Source organism: Mustelus asterias, chromosome 24, assembly GCF_964213995.1.
Source record: "Mustelus asterias chromosome 24, sMusAst1.hap1.1, whole genome shotgun sequence".
In the NCBI taxonomy this organism is placed as follows: domain Eukaryota; kingdom Metazoa; phylum Chordata; class Chondrichthyes; order Carcharhiniformes; family Triakidae; genus Mustelus; species Mustelus asterias.
The window spans coordinates 58,282,574-58,302,843 of record NC_135824.1 but is presented as its reverse complement, the minus strand read 5'-3'; the positions used below and the strand labels follow the sequence as shown (position 1 = coordinate 58,302,843).

At 52.3% G+C, this 20,270-nt stretch overlaps 1 protein-coding gene across 1 annotated transcript in view; it reads right to left on the bottom strand.

Moving 5' to 3' along the window:
• Positions 1 to 16,495: 16,495 nt before the first annotated feature.
• The window catches only part of map3k10 (mitogen-activated protein kinase kinase kinase 10), an 80,984-nt gene continuing 77,209 nt past the window's right edge, over positions 16,496 to 20,270 (bottom strand). The window contains exon 10 of the mRNA XM_078241802.1: positions 16,496 to 19,281. Coding sequence (XP_078097928.1) covers positions 18,863 to 19,281 — 419 coding nt within the window. The 3' untranslated portion in view covers positions 16,496 to 18,862. The remainder of the gene's footprint in view (positions 19,282 to 20,270) is intronic.

Here is a 20,270-nt window from a genome sequence, read left to right as displayed (position 1 = left end):
TCCAAAGCAGCTTCTAGAATGTTCCTCAACGCCAGACAAAGACCTCAGAACATGGCTTCCACTCGATAGCAAACAGATATGACCACGAGGGCAGGTGGCTGAGATGTCCCAATGATAATGGAACTACGAAAGGTCGTGAATGTAGCCCAATCCATCACGCAAACCAGCCTCCCATCCATTGACTCTGTCTACACTTCCCGCTGCCTCGGCAAAGCAGCCAGCATAATTAAGGACCCCACGCACCCCGGACATTCTCTCTTCCACCTTCTTCCGTCGGGACAAAGATACAAAAGTCTGAGGTCACGTACCGACCAACTCAAGAACAGCTTCTTCCCTGCTGCTGTCAGACTTTTGAATGGACCTCGCTCGCATTAAGTTGATCTTTCTCTACACCCTAGCTATGACTGTAACACTACATTCTGCCCTCTCTCGTTTCCTTCTCTATGAACGGTATGCTTTGTCTGTATAGCGCGCAAGAAACAATACTTTTCACTGTATACGAATACATGTGACAATAATAAATCAAATCAAATCAAATAACGTCACTGAAACATGAATCCTGGAGGACACAAGTTCAAATCCCACCACGGTAGCTGGTAGAATCTAACTTCAATTCATAAAATCTGGAATTGAAAGCTAGAACCAGATGGGTTTTTCCGACAATGGTTTCATGGTCATCAGTTGATTCTTAATTCCAGATATTTTTTATTGAATTCAAATTCCACCACCTGCTGTGGCGGGATTCGAACCCAGGTCCCCAGAACATTAGCTAAGTTTCTGGATGAAGAGTCTGGCAATAATACCACTAGACCATCGCCTCCCCATCATTACCCGGTCTGGCCTACATGTGACTCCAGAGCCACAGCAATGTGGTTGACTCTCAAATGCCCTCTGAAATGGCCGAACAAGGGCAATGTTATTGGTGAGTTTTGTTTTAATCCATGAGATATGAGTGTCGCGCTGGGAACCCTGGTTCAAATCCCACCACAGCAGATGGTGAAATTGAATTCAATTTTTAAAAAAATTTTAAACTAGAAAGAGTGCAGAAAAGATTTACAAGGATGTTACCAGGATTTGATGGTTTGAGTTATAAGGAGAGGCTGGATAGACTGGGACTTTTTTCCCTGGAGCGTAGGAGGCTGAGGGGTGATCTTATAGAGGTCTATAAAATAATGAGGGGCACAGATCAGCTAGATAGTCAACATCTTTTCCCAAAGGTAGGGGAGTCTAAAGCGAGAGGGCATAGGTTTAAGGTGAGAGGGGAGAGTTACAAAAGGGTCCAGAGGGGGCAATTATTTCACACAGAGGTTGGTGATTGTCTGGAACAAGCTGCCAGAGGTAGTAGCAGAGGCGGGTACAATTTTGTCTTTTAAAAAAAGTGTTTAGATAGTTACATGGGTAAGATGGGTATAGAGGGATATGGGCCAAACACGGGCAATTGGGACTAGCTTAGTGGTTAAAACTGGGCAGCATGGACAAGTTGGGCCAAAGGGCCTGTTTCCATGCTGTAAACCTCGATGACTCTATGGTGGGGCCAACATTTATTGCCCACCCCTGAGGGTCTGTGGCTCTGGAGTCACACGTAGGCCAGACCGGGTAAGGACGGCAGATTTCCTTCCCTAAGGGACATTAGTGAACCAGATGGGTTTTTCCGACAATCGACAATGTTTTCCTGGTCATCAGTAGACTTTTAATTCCAGATTTTATTGGATTCAGATTTCACCATCTGCCGTGGTGAGATTCGAACCCGGGTCCTCACAGCATTGCCTTGGGTCTCTGGAGTCCTGAAGAGATTTACCAGGACGTTGCCTGGTTTGGACTATGAAGAAAGGTTGAACAAACTTGGATTGTTTTCACTGGAGCCTCGGAGGATGAGGGGGGACCTGATAGAGGTTTACAAGATGATGACAGGCTTGAATAGGGTGGACAATCAGAGTCTTTTTCCCAGGGTCGAAAGGTCAATTACTTGGAGGCAGAGGTTGAGAGTGAGGGGGGGAAAGTTTAAAAGAGATGTAAGGGGCAGGTTTTTCACACAGAGGGTGGTGAATGCCTGGATCGCGCTGCCGGAGGAGGTGGTGGAAGCAGATTCTATAACAACGTTCAAGAGGCATCTGGATAGATACATGAATAGGCAGCGAATAGAGGGATATGGACCACGTAGAGGCAAGAAAATATTAGATTAGAGAGGGATTTGTGTCGGCACAGACTTGATGGGCTGAATGGCCTGTTCCTATGCTGCACTATTCTTTGTTGTATCTTTAGTGTCCAAAGATGTGCAGGTTGGGTGGATTGGCCAGGCTAAATTGCCCCTTAGTGTCCAAAGATGTGCGGGTTAGGGGGATTGGCCATGCTAAATTGCCCCTTAGTGGCCAAAGATGTGCAAGTTAGGTGGATTGGCCGTGCTAAATTGTCCCTTAGTGGCCAAAGATGTGCAGGTTAGGTGGATTGGCCATGCTAAATTGCCCCTTAGTGGCCAAAGATGTGCAGGTTAGGGGGATTGGCCATGCTAAATTGCCCCTTAGTGTCCAAATATGTGCAGGTTAGGGGGATTGGCCATGCTAAATTGTCCCTTAGTGTCCAAAGATGTGTAGGTGAGGGGGATTGGCCATGCTAAATTGCCCCTTAGTGTCCAAAGATGTGCGGGTTAGGGGGATTGGCCATGCTAAATTGTCCCTTAGTGTCCAAAGATGTGCGGGTTAGGGGGATTGGCCATGCTAAATAGTCCCTTAGTGGCCAAAGATGTGCAGGTTAGGTGGATTGGCCATGCTAAATTGTCCCTTAGTGGCCAAAGATGTGCAGGTTAGGTGGATTGGCCGTGCTAAATTATCCCTTAGTGTCCAAAGATGTGCAGGTTAGGTGGATTGGCCGTGCTAAATTATCCCTTAGTGTCCAAAGATGTGCGGGTTAGGGGATTGGCCATGCTAAATTGCCCCTTAGTGTCCAAAGATGTGTAGGTTAGGTGGATTGGCCATGCTAAATTGCCCCTTAGTGTCCAAAGATGTGTAGGTTAGGTGGATTGGCCGTGCTAAATTGCCCCTTAGTGTCCAAAGATGTGCAGGTTAGGTGGATTGGCCGTGCTAAATTGCCCCTTAGTGTCCAAAGATGTGCAGGTTAGGTGGATTGGCCGTGCTAAATTGCCCCTTAGTGTCCAAAGATGTGCAGGTTAGGTGGATTGGCCATGCTAAATTGCCCCTTAGTGTCCAAAGATGTGCAGGTTAGGTGGATTGGCCGTGCTAAATTGCCCCTTAGTGTCCAAAGATGTGCAGGTTAGGTGGATTGGCCATGCTAAATTATCCCTTAGTGTCCAAAGATGTGCAGGTTAGGGGGATTGGCCAGGCTAAGTTGCCCCTTAGTGTCCAAAGATGTGCGGGTTAGGGGGATTGGCCAGGCTAAATGCACGGGGTTACAGGGTTAGGGTGGAGAGGGGGGCCTGAGCTTTCTCAGTGAGTCGGTGCAGACCCGACGGACCAAATGGCCTCTTGCTGCAGTGCAGGGGTTCTGTAAGTGTGGGGGTGGGACTGGTGAGGAGGGAGTGGGTGACAGTTTCTGGATGGGGGGGTGGGGGGTGCAGGAGGTTTGAATTGGAAGGCGATGAGGTGGGCGGGGGGGGGGGGGGGGGGGGGGGTCTTCAGGAATGGGATGGAGCTGACGGGAGGGTTTGTTGGATATTCCGAAAGACCAGTGCCGGGAATCTTTGGAGTTTTCCTTCAACAGGCTGTTCGTTTACTTAAAGAGGCCAGATCATAGGGAGGCCGAATAAAGAGCAAAGCACCATGACGTTAGGAGGGATTGAACGCGCAGATTAAGAGTAGGCCATCTCACTGCTAATTCCATAAAGGCAGAGCAGTGACCACTCTGAAGCGTCCATTTTGGAAGCAGCGCAGCTACAAGATTCAAACTCCATATTTTTAAATCCACGAGCAATTGTGATTCTCTCCAAAAATAGCACTGGTTGTGTTGCTAGGTTACGGAGGGGCTGGAAAGCGTGCTTGATTGGTTGGTGTCAATGTGTCTTTGCCCAGCGTGTAACGCAGCACTGCACAGCCTTGGGGAATTTTCCATGCCGTGGCTGCTCCCCGGGAACCTGTATTTGATCCCGTTTTCCGGTCGCCCGGCCGGTTTCCTTCTGGGAAGCCTGGGATGCAAGGCCGGACCGCAGAATGCAGCTTACAACAGAGGAGGGAGACCGGAAATTCCTGTCGCATCTTCCACCACCCTCCAGGACACCCCAAAGTGTTTAAAACCCAAGGGGTACTTTGTGAAGTTGGTCACACAATCCCGACAGTGCAGAAGAGGCCATTCGGCCCATCAAGTCTGCACTGACTCCCTGGCATTTACTATGCCAATCCGTCTGACCTTAGGATACTAAGGGGCAATTTAGCATGGCCAATCCATCTAACCCGCACATCTTTGGACACTAAGGGGCAATTTAGCATGGCCAATTCACCTTACCTACACACCTTTGGACACTAAGGGGCAATTTAGCATGGCCAATCCATCTAACCCGCACATCTTTGGACACTAAGGGGCAATTTAGCATGGCCAATCCATCTAACCCGCACATCTTTGGACACTAAGGGTTAATTTAGCATGGCCAATCCACCTTACCTACACATCTTTGGACACTAAGGGGCAATTTAGCATGGCCAATCCACCTAACCCGCACATCTTTGGATACTAAGGGGCAATTTAGCACGGCCAATCCACCTAACCTACACATCTTTGGACACTAAGGGGCAATTTAGCATGGCCAATCCACCTAACCCGCACATCTTTGGATACTAAGGGGCAATTTAGCACGGCCAATCCACCTAACCCGCACATCTTTGGATACTAAGGGGCAATTTAGCACGGCCAATCCACCTAACCTACACATCTTTAGACACTAAAGGGCAATTTAGCATGGCCAATCCACCTAACCCGCACATCTTTGGACTGTGGGAGGAAACTGGAGCACCCGGAGGAAACCCACGCTGACACGGGGCGAATGTGCAAACTCCACACAGACAGTGACCCGAGGCCAGAATTGAACCCAAGTCCCTGGCGCTGTGAGGCAGCGGTGCTAACCACCGTGCTGCCCCGTTGTGGCAAAGGAAGCACAGCGGCCAATTTGCACACAGCAAGATCCCACAGGCAGCAATGTGAGAATGACCCAGATAATGTATTGTTGGTGAGGCTGGGGTGAGGGATAAATATTGATCCAGGATACCTGGGGAAATGGAGGATGGAGATATTAGAGATTCAGTTCCAGACATTTGCCTTATGAGGAAGGTTAGAGCCAGTCAGGCCGATACTTAATTGAGGTTAATTAAGAGATGACCGTGTTGAGATGGATGAAATTCTGAGGGGGCTCAACATGGTGGATGGAGAGAGGATATTTCCCCTCATTGGAGAATATAAAACTTGGGGGGTACAGTTTAAACAATCCGGATTCTCCCACTTACGATGGAGATGAGGAGGAAGTTTTTCTCTCAGAGGGTCTTAAGTGTTTGGAATTCTCTTCCTCAGGGAGCAGTGGGGACTTGAATACATTCAAGGCCGAGTTTTGGTCTGACAAAGGGATTGAGGGTTTATTTTATTCATTCCTGGGACATGGGTGTCACTCGCTGGCCAGCATTTATTGCCCATCCCTAGTTGCCCTTGGAGGGCAGTTGAGAGTCAACCACATTGCTGTGGCTCTGGAGTCACATGTAGGCCAGACCGGGTAAGGACGGCAGATTTCAATCTCTAAAGGACATTAGTGACCCAGATGGATTTTTCCGACAATCGACAATGGTTTCATGGTCATCAGTAGATTCTTAATTCCAGACTTTTTATGGAATTCAAATTCCACCATCTGCCGTGGCGGGATTCGAACCCGGGTCCCCAGAACATTAGCTGAGTTTCTGGATTAACAGTCAAGTGATAATACCACTCGGTCATCGCATTCAGGAAAGTGGAGGTGAGATCCCCAGCAGGGCAACACTGCTGCCTCACAGCGCCAGGGACCCGGGTTCGATTCCCGGCTCGGGTCACTGTCTGTGTGGAGTTTGCACATTCTCCCCGTGTCTGCGTGGGTTTCCTCCGGGTGCTCCGGTTTCCTCCCGCAGTCCGAAGGACATGCTGGTTAGGGTGCATTGGCCGTGCTAAATTCTCCCTCAGTGTACCCGAAGAGGCGTCGGAGTGTGGCAACTAGGGGATTTTCACAGTAAGTTCATTGCAGTGTTAATGTCAGCCTTACTTGTGACAATAATAAATAAAAGATCGGCTATGATCTTATTGAATGGCAGAGCATGTTCGATGGGCCGAATGGTCTTTTTTTGCTCCTATGTTATATAACATCCCGTATGGGAACCCCCAGATTATGACCAGAGGTGACAACCCCAGGGGCCGGTGGTAAAAACATATCTGAATAACATAACTTGTGTGATTAATAGATCCGCAATGGCTAATACTGAATATTATGATTATATGAGGCAAATTATAAGTGAGTCCATCATTGAAATGTTGAACAATTACCTGCGCTGAAGGAGGCCATTCAGCCCATTAAGTTTATGCCAGCCAAAAAAGTCCCAAGTTCCCCTTTCCAACTCTTACTCTGTAAGTTACGACGCTTCAAGTCCGTATCCGAGTGTTTTTATAAATATGATGAGGGTTCCTGCCTCGACCGCCCTCCAGAAAGTGAGTTCCGGCCTCCCCCTCCCCACCCCACCCCAACCCCAGCCTCTGGGTGGAAAGAATTCTCCTCAACTCCCCTCTTACCCTTCTCCCAATTATTTTAAATCTCGGCGCCCTGGTTACTGAGCTCTCTGCCGAGGGAAAACAGGTCCTTCCTATCCACTCCATCCCGAACCCTCATAATTTTATACGCCTCCCGTTAAATCGCCCCCTCAGCCACCTCGATTCTATTGAAAACAATCCCAGAATATCACCAAATGTCTGTCAACAGTTTCGCAAATCTCCGCAGTGTCCTTCCTTGTGGTCAACTTAGTGCGAGGTAGGTCCATTCAAAAGTGTCTGACGGCAGCAGGGAAGAAGCTGTTCTTGAGTCGTACGTGATCTCAGACTTTTGTATCTTTTTCCCGATGGAAGAAGGTGGAAGAGAGAATGTCCGGGGTGCGTGGGGTCCTTAATTATGCTGGCTGCTTTCCGAGGCAGCGGGAAGTGTAGACAGAGTCAATGGATGGGAGGCTGGTTTGTGTGATGGATTGGGCTACATTCATGACCTTTGTAGTTCCTTACGGTCTTGGGCAGAGCAGGAGCCCTACCAAGCTGTGATACAACCAGAAAGAATGCTTTCTATGGTGCATCTGTAAAAGTTGGTGAGAGTCGTAGCTGACATGCCAAATTTCCTTCGTCTTCTGAGAAAGTAGAGGTGTTGGTGGGGCTTTCTTAACTATAGTGTCGGCATGAGGGGACCAGGACAGGTTGTTGGTGATCCGGACACCTAAAAACTTGAAGCTCTCGACCATCTCCACTTCATCCCTGTTGATGTAGACAGGGGCATGTTCTCCACGAAGCTTCCTGAAGTCGATGACTATCTCCTTGAAGAGGGAATTAGATCGTTCCCTGTGAAGGAAGAATGTGCAGGGGTATGTGGAGGAGACCAGGGAGTGGCACTCGATGAATTGCTCATTCAGAGAGCCGGTGCAGACAAGATGGGCAGAATGGCCTCCTTCTGTGCTATCACTATTCGGCATGGACGGTCAGAGGCTTTTTCCCCAGGGTGGAAGGGTGGACCACAAGAGGCACAGGTTTAAGGTGAGAGGGGGTAAGTTTAGGGGAGATGTGCAGGGAAGGTTCTCACACAGAGGGTGGTGAGTGCCAGGAACGCACTGCCAGTGGAGGTGGTGGAATCGGGTACAACAACAACGTTCAAACCATATCTTGATAGACACATGAATGGGAAATGAACAGAGGGATAGAAACCACGTATTGATGTAGGCTAGGTGGGCCGAAGGGCCTTTTCCTGTGCTATATTGTTCTTGGCCACATTTAGCCTAACTTCCCAACTCTGAGCAGCACGCGGCAGAGTGGTTAGCACTGCTGCCTCACAGTGCCAGGGACCCGGGTTCAATTCCCGGCTTGGGGTCACTGTGCGGAGTCTGCATGTTCTCCCCGTGTCTGCGTGGGTTTCCTCCGGGCGCGCCGGTTTCCTCCCACACTCCAAAGATGTGCGGGTTAGGTAGATTGGCCATGGTAAATTGCCCCTTAGTGTCAGGGGGATTAGCAGGGTAAATGTGTGGGGTTACAGGGATGGGGGTTGGGTGGGATTGTGGTCGGTGCAGACTCGATGGGCCGAATGGCCTCCTTCTGCACTGCAGGGATTCTTCTATGATTCTTACACTCCAAACCTCGGCCCTTTAAGGATTATATCCCTTATCCTCCGACTCCAGCTTAGAGAGAGCCTGTGGCCAGATTCAATAGTGTGGCTAATTCAGAGCTGCTGTGTGTGTTTGTCAGATCTGGAATCTGTGCCCTTTGCCCTCTGGTGTGAGGGGCCAAACTGCTGCCAGTGCATCGGTGGGCCGCACCTCCGAGCCAAGCCAGCCTGACACTCCCGGCAACCCCGGTGAAGGTGCTACCCAGGACGTTAGTCAGCACGGTGGGGGGCGGATTGGCATTAACAGCTGCTGTGTCGAGGAACAGTGGGAGAGCGCTCCCTAGTGTCCGAGCCAGTATTTATTGCTCAACCTTAAACAAAGACAATGTTAAAAGTTTTTTTTTTAAAGTTTATTTACTATTGTCACAAGTCGGCTCACATTAACACTGCAGTGAAGTTACTGTGAAAATCCCCTAGTCGCCACACTCCGGCTCCTGTTTGGGTACACTGAGGGAGAATTTAGCACGGCCAATGAACCCTAACCAACACATCTTTTGGATTGTGGGAGGAAACCCACGCAGACACGGGGGGAATGTGCGAACTCCACACAGACAGTGACCCAAGCCGGGAATCGAACCCAGGTCCCTGGCGCTGTGAGGCGGCTGTACTAGCCGCCGTGCCACCCCATTGTCTCACAGCTGTTTATGGGATCTTGCTGTGCAGGCAAATGGCTGCGGTTTTACCCACAACGCAACACAGGACTGCAAGATTTTTAAAAAGTTCATTCGCTTTAAAATGCTTTGGGACGTCCTGAGGTGACAAAAGGTGCTACAGAAATGCAAGTCTTTATTGCATTGCATGGTTGAGGGAAACACAGTAAGAAGTTTAACAACACCAGATTAAAGTCCAACAGGTTTATTTGGGAGCAAATGCCACTAGCTTTCGGAGCCTTAAGCTCCTTCTTCAGGTGAAGGAGCTTGAGGCTCCGAAAGCTTGTGGCATTTGCTACCAAATAAACCTGTTGGACTTTAACCTGGTGTTGTTAAACTTCTTACTGTGTTTACCCCAGTCCAACGCCGGCATCTCCACATCATAGTTGAGGAAACACAGGCTCTGGCTCCACACCCCCACCTTGTGGCCAATGTGGGATTTTCCCCCAAGCACCAACATCGATGCTGAAATTCTGAAACCTCCACAGGCCCACAAGAGGCAACTCCCAGGCTCTGGGGGCAAGAGGGACTGAGAGAGAGGCGTCATAGATCGAACTCCCCTGATCCAGATGTGATGCTGATATTCTGTCTCCCTGCTGCCTTCAGACTTTTGAATGGACCTATCTTATATTAAGTTGATCTTTCTCTACACCCTAGCTATGACTGTAACACTAGATTCTGCACCCTCTCCTTTCCTTCTCTATGAACGGTATGTTTTGCCTGTATAGCGCGCAAGGAACAATACTTTACACTATCTGTGAGGCAGCACGGTGGCCCAGTGGTTAGCACTGCTGCCTCACAGTGTCAGGGACCCAGGTTCGATTCCCGGCTTGGGTCACTGTCTGTGTGGCATTTGCAAGTTCTCCCCGTGTCTGCATGGGTTTCCTCCGGGTGCTCCGGTTTCCTCCCACAGTCCAAAGATGTGCAGGTTAGGTGGGTTGGCCATGCTAAATTGCTCCTTAGTGTCAGGGAGATTTTTTTTATTCATTCATGGGACATGGGCGTCGCTGGCTGGGCCCAGCATTTATTGCCCATCCCTAGTTGCCCCTTGAGAAGGTGGTGGTGAGCCGCCATCTTGAATCGCTGCCGTCCACGTGCTGTGGGTTGACCCACAATGCCGTTAGGGAGGGAATTCCAGGATTGTGACCCAGCGACATTGAAGGAACGGCCGATATATTCCCAAGTCAGGATGGTGAGTGACTTGGAGGGGAACTTGCAGGTGGTGGTGTTCCCCATGTATCTGCTGCCCTTATCCTTCTAGATGGAAGTGGTGGTGGGTTTGGAAGGTGCTGTCTAAGGATCTTTGGTGAGTTGCTGCAGTGCATCTTGTAGATGGTACACACTGCTGCTACTGAGCGTCGGTGGTGGAGGGAGTGGGTGTTTGTGGATGGGGTGCCAATCAAGCGGGGTTGCTTTGTCCTGGATGGTGTCGAGCTTCTTGAGTGTTGTTGGAGCTGCACCCATCCAGGCAAGTGGGGAGTATTCCATCACACTCCTGACTTGTGCCTTGTAGATGGTGGACAGGCTTTGGGGAGTCAGGAGGTGAGTTCCTTGCCGCAGGACTCCTAGCCTCTGACCTGCTCCTGTAGCCACAATTCGCAGGATAATTATGTAGGGTTGCAGGAATAGGGTCTGGGTGGGATTGTTGTTGGTGCAAGCTCAATGGGCCGAATGGCCTCATTCTACCCTGTCGGGATTCTATGATCTCAATAAATCAAATCAAAATAAAAGGTTGAGTCATTCTGTGCTGACACAGGGTAGGGCAGAAAAGTCAAGTACTCGGGGACATCGGTTTAAGGTGTGTGAGGAAAAGTTTAGAGGAGATGTGTGAGGCAAGTTTTTTACACAGAGGGTGGTGAATGTCTGGAAGGCGCTGCCCGGGGAGGTGGTGGGAGCGGGTACGATAGCGGCATTTAAGGGGCAACTAGACGAATACATGAATATGATGGGAATGGAAGGATACGGACTCTGTAAGTCCATACGGTTTTAGTTTAGGCATCATGATCGGCACAGGCTTGGAGGGCCGAAGGGCCTATTCCTGTGCTGGACTGTTCTTTTGATTTGATTTATTGTTGTCACATGTATTAGCATACAGTGAAAAGTATTGTTTCTTGCGCGCTATACAGACAAAGCGTACAGTTCATAGAGAAGGAAAGGAGAGAGTGCAGGATGTAGTGTTACAGCCATAGCTAGGGTGTAGAGAAAGATCAACTTAATGCAAGGGAGGTCCATTCAAAAGTCTGACGGCAGCAGGGAAGAAGCTGTTCTTGAGTTGGTCGGTACGTAACCTCAGACTTTTGTATCTTTTTCCCGACGGAAGAAGGTGGAAGAGAGAATGCAGAATCATAGAATCCAACAGTGTAGAAGGAGGCCATTCGGCCCATCGAGTCTGCACCGACCACAATCCCACCCAGGCTCTATCCCCATAACCCCATGCATTCACCCTGCTAATCCCTCTAACCTACTCATCCTGGATCACTAAGGGGCAATTTAGCATGGCCAATCCACCTCACCTGCACATCTTTGGAGTGTGGGAGGAAACCGGAACACCCGGAGGAAACCCACGCAGACACGGGGAGAATGTGCAAACTCCACACAGACAGTGACCCGAGGCCGGATTCGAACCCGGGACCCTGGCGCTGTGAGGCAGCAGTGCTAACCACTGTATCCGGGATGCGTGGGGTCCTTAATTATGCCGGCTGCTTTGTCGAGGCAGCGGGAAGTGTAGACAAAGTCAATGGATGGGGGAGGCTGGTTTGCGTTTTGTTCTTTGATGATGGAACAATTCCCCCCCCCCCAACCCCCAGCGCCCCCCCAAACTGGACAGGATCAGCCCAGCGACCTCTCGATTAATAAAACCCAGGTGCAAAGTGTTTTTTCAAAAATAAATCAGAACCAAACATTGACAAATAGGTTTAATTTCTTCTACAAATCACAGAATCACCAATTCTCCTCACTGTATAACTTAAGGATAAATCAGCCATTAAAACCTGGCAAATTCTTTATATAATTTACACCTATTTACATCCAGATGGAAGTTTAAACATCTTTTATGACAGTTTATTACACCTGTTAGACTGATTTGCGTCCACGAGCTGCCCTCGCTCAGTAAATGAACGGCCACACTATTTATAATCATTTACAGAAGCAAAAATGCAGTTTCCTGACTTGAGGTTGCACAGGTAGCAGGTCGAGAAATCCTTCATAGTCTCACCAGCTGCCTCCCCGATACAGTCGCAGTGCTGCCACTGAGCAGCAGGAGGGGCTGTGGGGCTGGAATGAGGGGCCCCACTGCAGAAATGAGTACAGCTCCACTGAGGGGGAGTGAGTTTAGTCTCGGTGTGGAGGAAGTATCTCCTTTTTAGAGCATTAAGCAGTGATATCCCGCATGATTAATGCCCTCATGGGGGCCACTTCCCCTTTCCGATGTGGGATCATATTGCCTCTAATCTGATAGTTTTCCCCCCAACCCCCATTCTCTACATCCTGACTTCTCCAATCCGTTCCGCTCCTCCCGTCTCCCTACAAACCTTTCCACACTGACTCCAAAGATCAGATACAAAGGGCTATACGTCCACGTTCCGATTCTACCTCAGCCCATCCCAACCCCAGTTTGAGAGATTATCACTCTCTCCCTTTCGCCAAATACTTCAAATCTACCTCCTCCGCGACCAACCCCGTCACCGATGGTAACCAGTTTCTCCTGATCTATTTTGCGTCAAAACCCTTCACCATTTTGAGCGCCTCCGTCCAATCTCCCCTTTAAACCGTCTCTGCTCTCGAGGGGGAAACCATCCCGGCTTTGCCACACCGATCGAGCCGCCCTCCGCCTGGTGAATCTGAAACTTCCGGGCCTACACATCCTTCCTAAAGTGCGATGCCCAGCACCCCCACCCCAGGTTTTATCAAAGATCGAGAGGAACTTCCTTGGTTTTGTAATCTCCTCCCGTTTATGAAGCCTGCCTTGTAGATCCTATAATCCTCTGTACAGTTTTGCCAACCCGATCCTAGATTCGTACCCCACTCGCTCTATCCCTATTCCCGCTTGCGCCTCGTACCTTTAGTTTGTATTGTCCTTCCTCATTCCCCCTCCAAAAATGCAACACTTTCCTGTTGAATATCATCTGCCAGCTGCCGGCATTTTTCACCGAGACGTCTCCTGAAGTCATTTAAAAAAAAATTATTTCATGGGACATGGGTGTCGCTGGCTGGGCCAGCGTTTATTGCCCATCCCTAACTGCCCCTTGAACTGAGAGTCTCGCTCGGCCATTTCAGAGGGCAGTTGAGAGTCAACCACATTGCTGTGGCTCTGGAGTCACATGTGGGCCAGACCGGGTAAGAATCATAGAATCTACGGCAGGGAGACAGGTCCTTCAGCCCAAACTGGTCCATGCCGACCAAAAGGCCCATCTAAGCTAACCCCACTTGCCTGCGTTTGGCCCATATCCCTCTAAACCTTTCCTATCCATGTATCAAGGATAAGGACGGCAGATTACCCTCAAGGACGTTACTGAACCAGATGGGTTTTTACGACAATCGATGATAGTTTCACGGTCACTGTTACTGAGACTAGCTTTTAATTCCAGATTTTATTAATTGAATTTAAATTCCACCAGCTGCCGTGGTGGGATTTGAACCCGTGTCCCCCCAGAACAATAGTCTGGGGCCGGAATTCTCCGATCTCTGCTGTCGCTGCCAGCGAGGATGGCAAAATTGGTGCTCAGCCAAATCTCCATTCACTGCAGCGGGACTGGAGAACCCCGGCCGCGGGCGGGACTGGAGAACACCGGCTGCGGGCGGGACTGGAGAACACCGGCCGCGGGCGGGACTGGAGAACACCGGCCGCGGGCGGGACTGGAGAACCCCGGCCGCGGGCGGGACTGGAGAACCCCGGCCGCGGGCGGGACTGGAGAACCCCGGCCGCGGACGGGACTGGAGAACCTCGGTCGCGGGCGGGACTGGAGAACCTCGGCCGCGACTGGAGAACCCCGGCCGTGGGCGGGACTGGAGAACCCCGGCCGCGGGCGGGACTGGAGAACCCCGGCCGCGGGCGGGACTGGAGAACACCGGCCGCGGGCGGGACTGGAGAACACCGGCCGCGGGCGGGACTGGAGAAACCTGGCTGTGGGCAGGACTGGAGAATCCTGGCCCTGGGCAGGACTGGAGAAATCCAATAGTGAGCAGGACTGGGGAACCCCAGCAGTGGGTGGGACTGGAGAACCCCAACCGCGTGTGAAACTGGAGAAGCCCGGCAGCGGGTGGGACTGGAAACCCCGGCCACGGGCGGGACTGGAGAATCTCAGCCATGGGCAAGTCTGGAGAATCCCGGCCACGGGCGGGACTGGAGAATCCTGGCCGGGGACCGTGGATTACTTGTTCTGGTGACATAATTATGCCTCTGTCTCTGCCCTGTTACCACTTTCCGTATTGTTTAGCACATTTGCAAACACTGCCACCTGTAAACATCGACATCATTGCCTTGCTGCTCTGTAGGAGGACCTGATGAAGCATAATCCTCGCCTGGGACCACTGCCCACAGTCTGACTCCCAGGACAATTCTGCAACAAACACCTTTGCTGCATTCACCTCCATCTATTATTTCATCAAAGAATGCAATCAGCCTCATCTGACACACACTCGGTCAGGAATTAAGCCACGATTCGCCAAGTGGAAGTGAATATTGTCCAGGATAATTGTGACCAGCCGTTTTCCACCCACCTGATTGGCCTCTCGTATACGGGAGTTGATCACACACTCACGTTCCTGAACACAGTGGAGTCTTTACGACTCTCTGGTTCTCTGGCTCCGCCTTGACACTGCGGGGCTATTGGCCAGAAAGAAAATAATTATGCTCTTAATCCCCTCAGCGGCCATCTGGCAAGAGTGATTTTATACGTTGCCAATGTGCTAACCTCCTCCCATTACCCAGGGTCACTCTGCCCCGTCGCTCCCGTTACCCAGGGTCACTCTGCCCCGTGTCGCTCCCGTTACCCAGGGTCACTCTGCCCCGTGTCGCTCCCGTTACCCAGGGTCACTCTGCCCCGTGTCGCTCCCGTTACCCAGGGTCACTCTGCCCCGTGTCGCTCCCGTTACCCAGGGTCACTCTGCCCCGTGTCGCTCCCGTTACCCAGGGTCACTCTGCCCCGTGTCGCTCCCGTTACCCAGGGTCACTCTGCCCCGTCGCTCCCGTTACCCAGGGTCACTCTGCCCCGTCGCTCCCGTTACCCAGGGTCACTCTGCCCCGTCGCTCCCGTTACCCAGGGTCACTCTGCCCCGTCGCTCCCGTTACCCAGGGTCACTCTGCCCCGTCGCTCCCGTTACCCAGGGTCACTCTGCCCCGTCGCTCCCGTTACCCAGGGTCACTCTGCCCCGTCGCTCCCGTTACCCAGGGTCACTCTGCCCCGTCGCTCCCGTTACCCAGGGTCACTCTGCCCCGTCGCTCCCGTTACCCAGGGTCACTCTGCCCCGTCGCTCCCGTTACCCAGGGTCACTCTGCCCCGTCGCTCCCGTTACCCAGGGTCACTCTGCCCCGTCGCTCCCGTTACCCAGGGTCACTCTGCCCCGTCGCTCCCGTTACCCAGGGTCACTCTGCCCCGTCGCTCCCGTTACCCAGGGTCACTCTGCCCCGTCGCTCCCGTTACCCAGGGTCACTCTGCCCCGTCGCTCCCGTTACCCAGGGTCACTCTGCCCCGTCGCTCCCGTTACCCAGGGTCACTCTGCCCCGTCGCTCCCGTTACCCAGGGTCACTCTGCCCCGTCGCTCCCGTTACCCAGGGTCACTCTGCCCCGTCGCTCCCGTTACCCAGGGTCACTCTGCCCCGTCGCTCCCGTTACCCAGGGTCACTCTGCCCCGTCGCTCCCGTTACCCAGGGTCACTCTGCCCCGTCGCTCCCGTTACCCAGGGTCACTCTGCCCCGTCGCTCCCGTTACCCAGGGTCACTCTGCCCCGTCGCTCCCGTTACCCAGGGTCACTCTGCCCCGTCGCTCCCGTTACCCAGGGTCACTCTGCCCTGTCGCTCCCGTTACCCAGGGTCACTCTGCCCCGTCGCTCCCGTTACCCAGGGTCACTCTGCCCCGTCGCTCCCGTTACCCAGGGTCACTCTGCCCCGTCGCTTCCGTTACCCAGGGTCACTCTGCCCCGTCGCTCCCGTTACCCAGGGTCACTCTGCCCCGTCGCTCCCGTTACCCAGGGTCACTCTGCCCCGTGTCGCTCCCGTTACCCAGGGTCACTCTGCCCCGTGTCGCTCCCGTTACCCAGGGTCACTCTGCCCCGTGTCGCTCCCGTTACCCAGGGTCACTCTGCCCCGTGTCGCTCCCGTTACCCAGGGTCACTCTGCCCCGTCGCTCCCGTTACCCAGGGTCACTCTGCCCGTCGCTCCCGTTACCCAGGGTCACTCTGCCCCGTGTCGCTCCCGTTACCCAGGGTCACTCTGCCCGTGTCGCTCCCGTTACCCAGGGTCACTCTGCCCCGTGTCGCTCCCGTTACCCAGGGTCACTCTGCCGTATCATTCCTGGAACCTCTGTCACTGTGACCCAATTGGTCACATTCTCTATTGTGAAGTCAACGTCTCAGCTTTGATTTTTGCCCCACGCACGATAGCTCCCACCCCCTCCTTCAAATCCTAGAATCCCCGCAGTGCAGACTCTCTGACAGAGTAACTTACCCTGGCCCTCTCCCCCCGTCCTATTCCTGTAATCCCACACATTCACCATGGCCAATCCACCTAACCTACACATCTCTGGACACTAAGGGGCAATTTAGAATGGCCAATCCACCCAACTTGCACACCTTTGGAGTGTGGGGAGGAAACCGGAGCACCCGGAGGAAACCCATGCAGACACGGGGAGAATGTGCAAACTCCACATAGGGTCCCGAGGCCGGAATTGAACCCGGGTCCCTGGCGCTGTGAGGCAGCAGTGCTAACCACTGTGCCGCCCCTGTATCTGAACATTTGTTTGCTCCTTCTATGTTTATAGAAGACCTTGGGTCACCCTTTCTTCCTCCGGTCTCTCTGTTCCTCTCATTTCATTTTCCCGTCTCTGCTTTCTGTCCCCCGTTCTCCATCGTTCCTGCTCTGTTCTCGTTCGCAGAAATCGGGACTTCGGTCCGGAGGAAATCCGACACAATCTATCCCGGAAAGCAGCTGCTCTGGACAACAGCCTGACACGCAAACATGGGCCGGAGGCTTTGGTTAAAGGGAGCAGTGTCCCTCTCCAACAGCCACCAAAGAAAGCTCTCCCCCTCCCCACTTCGGAACGAACCCGATTCACGCTACAGTCTGTGGCCATCGGAGAAGAGTTGACCAACTGGAAATGGCACCACTCAGAAGATGGCCGCCAAGGTGGTCTGACCCTGAGCTTTCGAAAGACTTGGCACTTTACAGATGTAGACTGGGTGGTTGAGCCCCAAGTGGAAACGTAGGTGCATCCCCTCCCTCGCTCTGATTGGAAGACATTTGGATTAAATGATGTGAATGATCTGGAGTCCAACAGATTCTAAAACCTGGATTTCAAGCGCATCGATCGGGGTTCTTTCCCGTGACGTACTTATTTATTAGCGTCACAAGTAGGCTTACATTAACACCGCAATGAAGTTACTGTGAAAAGCCCCCAGTGACTTCTCAAAACCGCGCGCGCGCAGTTAATTGTCCCCTCTCCCGCTGAGATGTGTGCAACACCAAATAGCTTCCCACCCTCTTCCTCACTCAATGACCTCTCCCCAAACCCTCCACCCCTGCCCAGAAACAGTGATACAGTTCGATGGGTACCTCCGAGGTGAGTGGGCTGCATCTTCTCAAGGGGACAATGAGGGAAGGAAGGGGGCAACAAACGTTGGCCCCCTTTGCCAGCCCCAACAACCATCCCGTGAAGGAACAAATAAGGGAGAGAGAGAGGTAATCTGAAATACTGAGTATCTGACTGGTGGGAGGACACCGTAGATAAAGCAATATGGCTTCCTCACAATATCGCCCCTTGTTTGGTTTTCAACGAAAGGGGAAACCACCCCCACCCCCTCCCCCTCGTCCCAAACTTCTCCTCTCTCACCGAGGCTGAACACTTATAGGATGAAGAAGCAAAGTTTGGCTTCCGTCTGTCAACTCAATGAAGTAACGCTACCAAAACCAAGTTCCACATCGTTCTTAGGTTCTCCCCCCCCCCCCCCCCCCCCGTCCCCACAATATGCATGCAGCAAAATGGAGATAGAGAGGTTATCATCATACACAGGGTTGCCAACCCTCCAGGACTAGCCTGGAGTCTACAGGAATTGAAGATGCGTTTCAGGGGGTGCCGCAGTAAAACCACTCCCCCCCCCCCCCCCCCCTCCGAGAGAAAAATCGATGCAATGTTTAAGAAAAAAAAGTTTTTAATTTCCTATCAACTCTTTTATTCATTCGTTTTAAACATTCTGGGAATGTTGGACGTGGGGAAAAGGCTGTTTCGACTGGATGGAGCGGTTGGATTTCATGGGATGAAGCCTCCAGGACTAGGCCCGATGAGAGTTGGCAACCCTAAATCCACCACAATTATGAACTGTGTTTGAAAAACTATTGTGCTTAAATATTGCCCCGCCCGCCCCAGTGGCTGGAGGAGGTCACAGAGTTCATTATTGCACAAATCCAGGTCATTTCTGCAACTTTGGGGCTGAATATGTCTGAGTGCTGAACCCCGTCATTGGTTGACTCTCATCCAATCAGGCAGTTGGATTTTTGGTCCTGCATTCGGATTGGACAGTTCAAATTTCAAACCATCCAATTAGAACACTGGGACTTGATGAGCCATGGTCAAAGAGCCAAGTGCGTGTGGGTCAAGTGGTCGGTTGCCGGGGGCAACAGGCTTGCGGCCTAGTGGTTTCAGCGCATGTGACCCTCCTCCACGCTGTAGATCGATTCCTTGTGGAGGGCCAGGTCGGGACGGCAGAGCGGCACCGTCCCGTCAGCCGTCTGTCCCTCGAGGTCGATGTCCAGCAAGCTCTGGACGCAGCCGCTGTCCAGGGCGGACGGGCAGGAGTTGCCGAGGCGCTCATCGCCGGTGTTGCTGGGAGTCTCCGCCCCGCTGCCGGGCGAGGCGCTGTGAGTCCTGGTGAAAGAGACGAACCGCCAGGGGTCAATCCGCGGACGGCTGGACAACGGCCGGGGCCTCGGCGCAAACTCCAGAGTCTTGGGCCTCTCCGGCGTGGCGTCCCTCCCCGAGCTTTTCCGCCGCAGGATTGGAGGCAGGAAGGAGGCGGAGTCCGGCCGGGGTGGGGTCTCGATGGAATCCTTGGGAATACCTTGCAAAGAGGAGGAAGAAAACGAGTGAAAGCAGATGGGTTACGGGGATAGGGCCTGGCTGGTGGGGAGTCAGTACAGACGTGATGGGCCGAATGGCCTCCTTCTGCACCGTGGGGACTTTATGCTTCGGGGCTTTTCCTGGACTGCGTTGTCCAGTCCTTCATCCTATATGTTCTCTTTACAACTTTATAAGGGAGGGGTTGGAGAGGAGGGGGGGGGGGGGGCGGTGGTTGGCGGGAGACAATAATGTCAATAGTAAAGCCAGGGGCCGTATTGAAACTGGAACCACAGGGAAAGGGTGACATGAGATTAGTCCATTTTTAAGTAATTAAAAGACTCAAGTCAAAAAGGTTGTATTAAGAAGAAAATCTTCACAATTTACTCAAAGCTCAAACAGATTTAGAATCATAGAATCCCGACAGCGCAGAAAGAGGCCATTCAGCCCATCGAGAGTCTGCACCGACCACGATCCCACCCAGGTCCTGTATCCATAACCCCACATATTTACCCTGCTCACCCCCCTGACACTAAGGGACAATTTAGCATGGCCAATCCACCTAACCTGCACATCTTTGGAATGTGGGAGGAAACCGGAGCACCCGGAGGAAACCCACGCAGACACGGGGAGAACGTGCAGACTCCGCACAGACAGTGACCCAAGCCTAGAATCGAACCCGGGTCCCTGGCGCTGAGAGGCAGCAGTGCTAACCACTGCCACCGCGCCGTCCTATTTTAGTGCGGGGGGCTGGTTGAAACCTTAGACTGTCTGATGAGGCCCTTATGGCCAATCCACCTAAACTACACATCTTTGGACTGTGGGAGGAAACCCACGCAGACACGAGGAGAATGTGCAAACTCCGCACAGACAGTGACCCAGGCCGGGAATCGAACCCAGGTCCCTGGCGCTGAGAGGCAGCAGCGCGAACCACCGTGCCAACATTTGAGAAAGATATTGAATTATAAAGTTGTGTGAAATTTAAAGCTGATT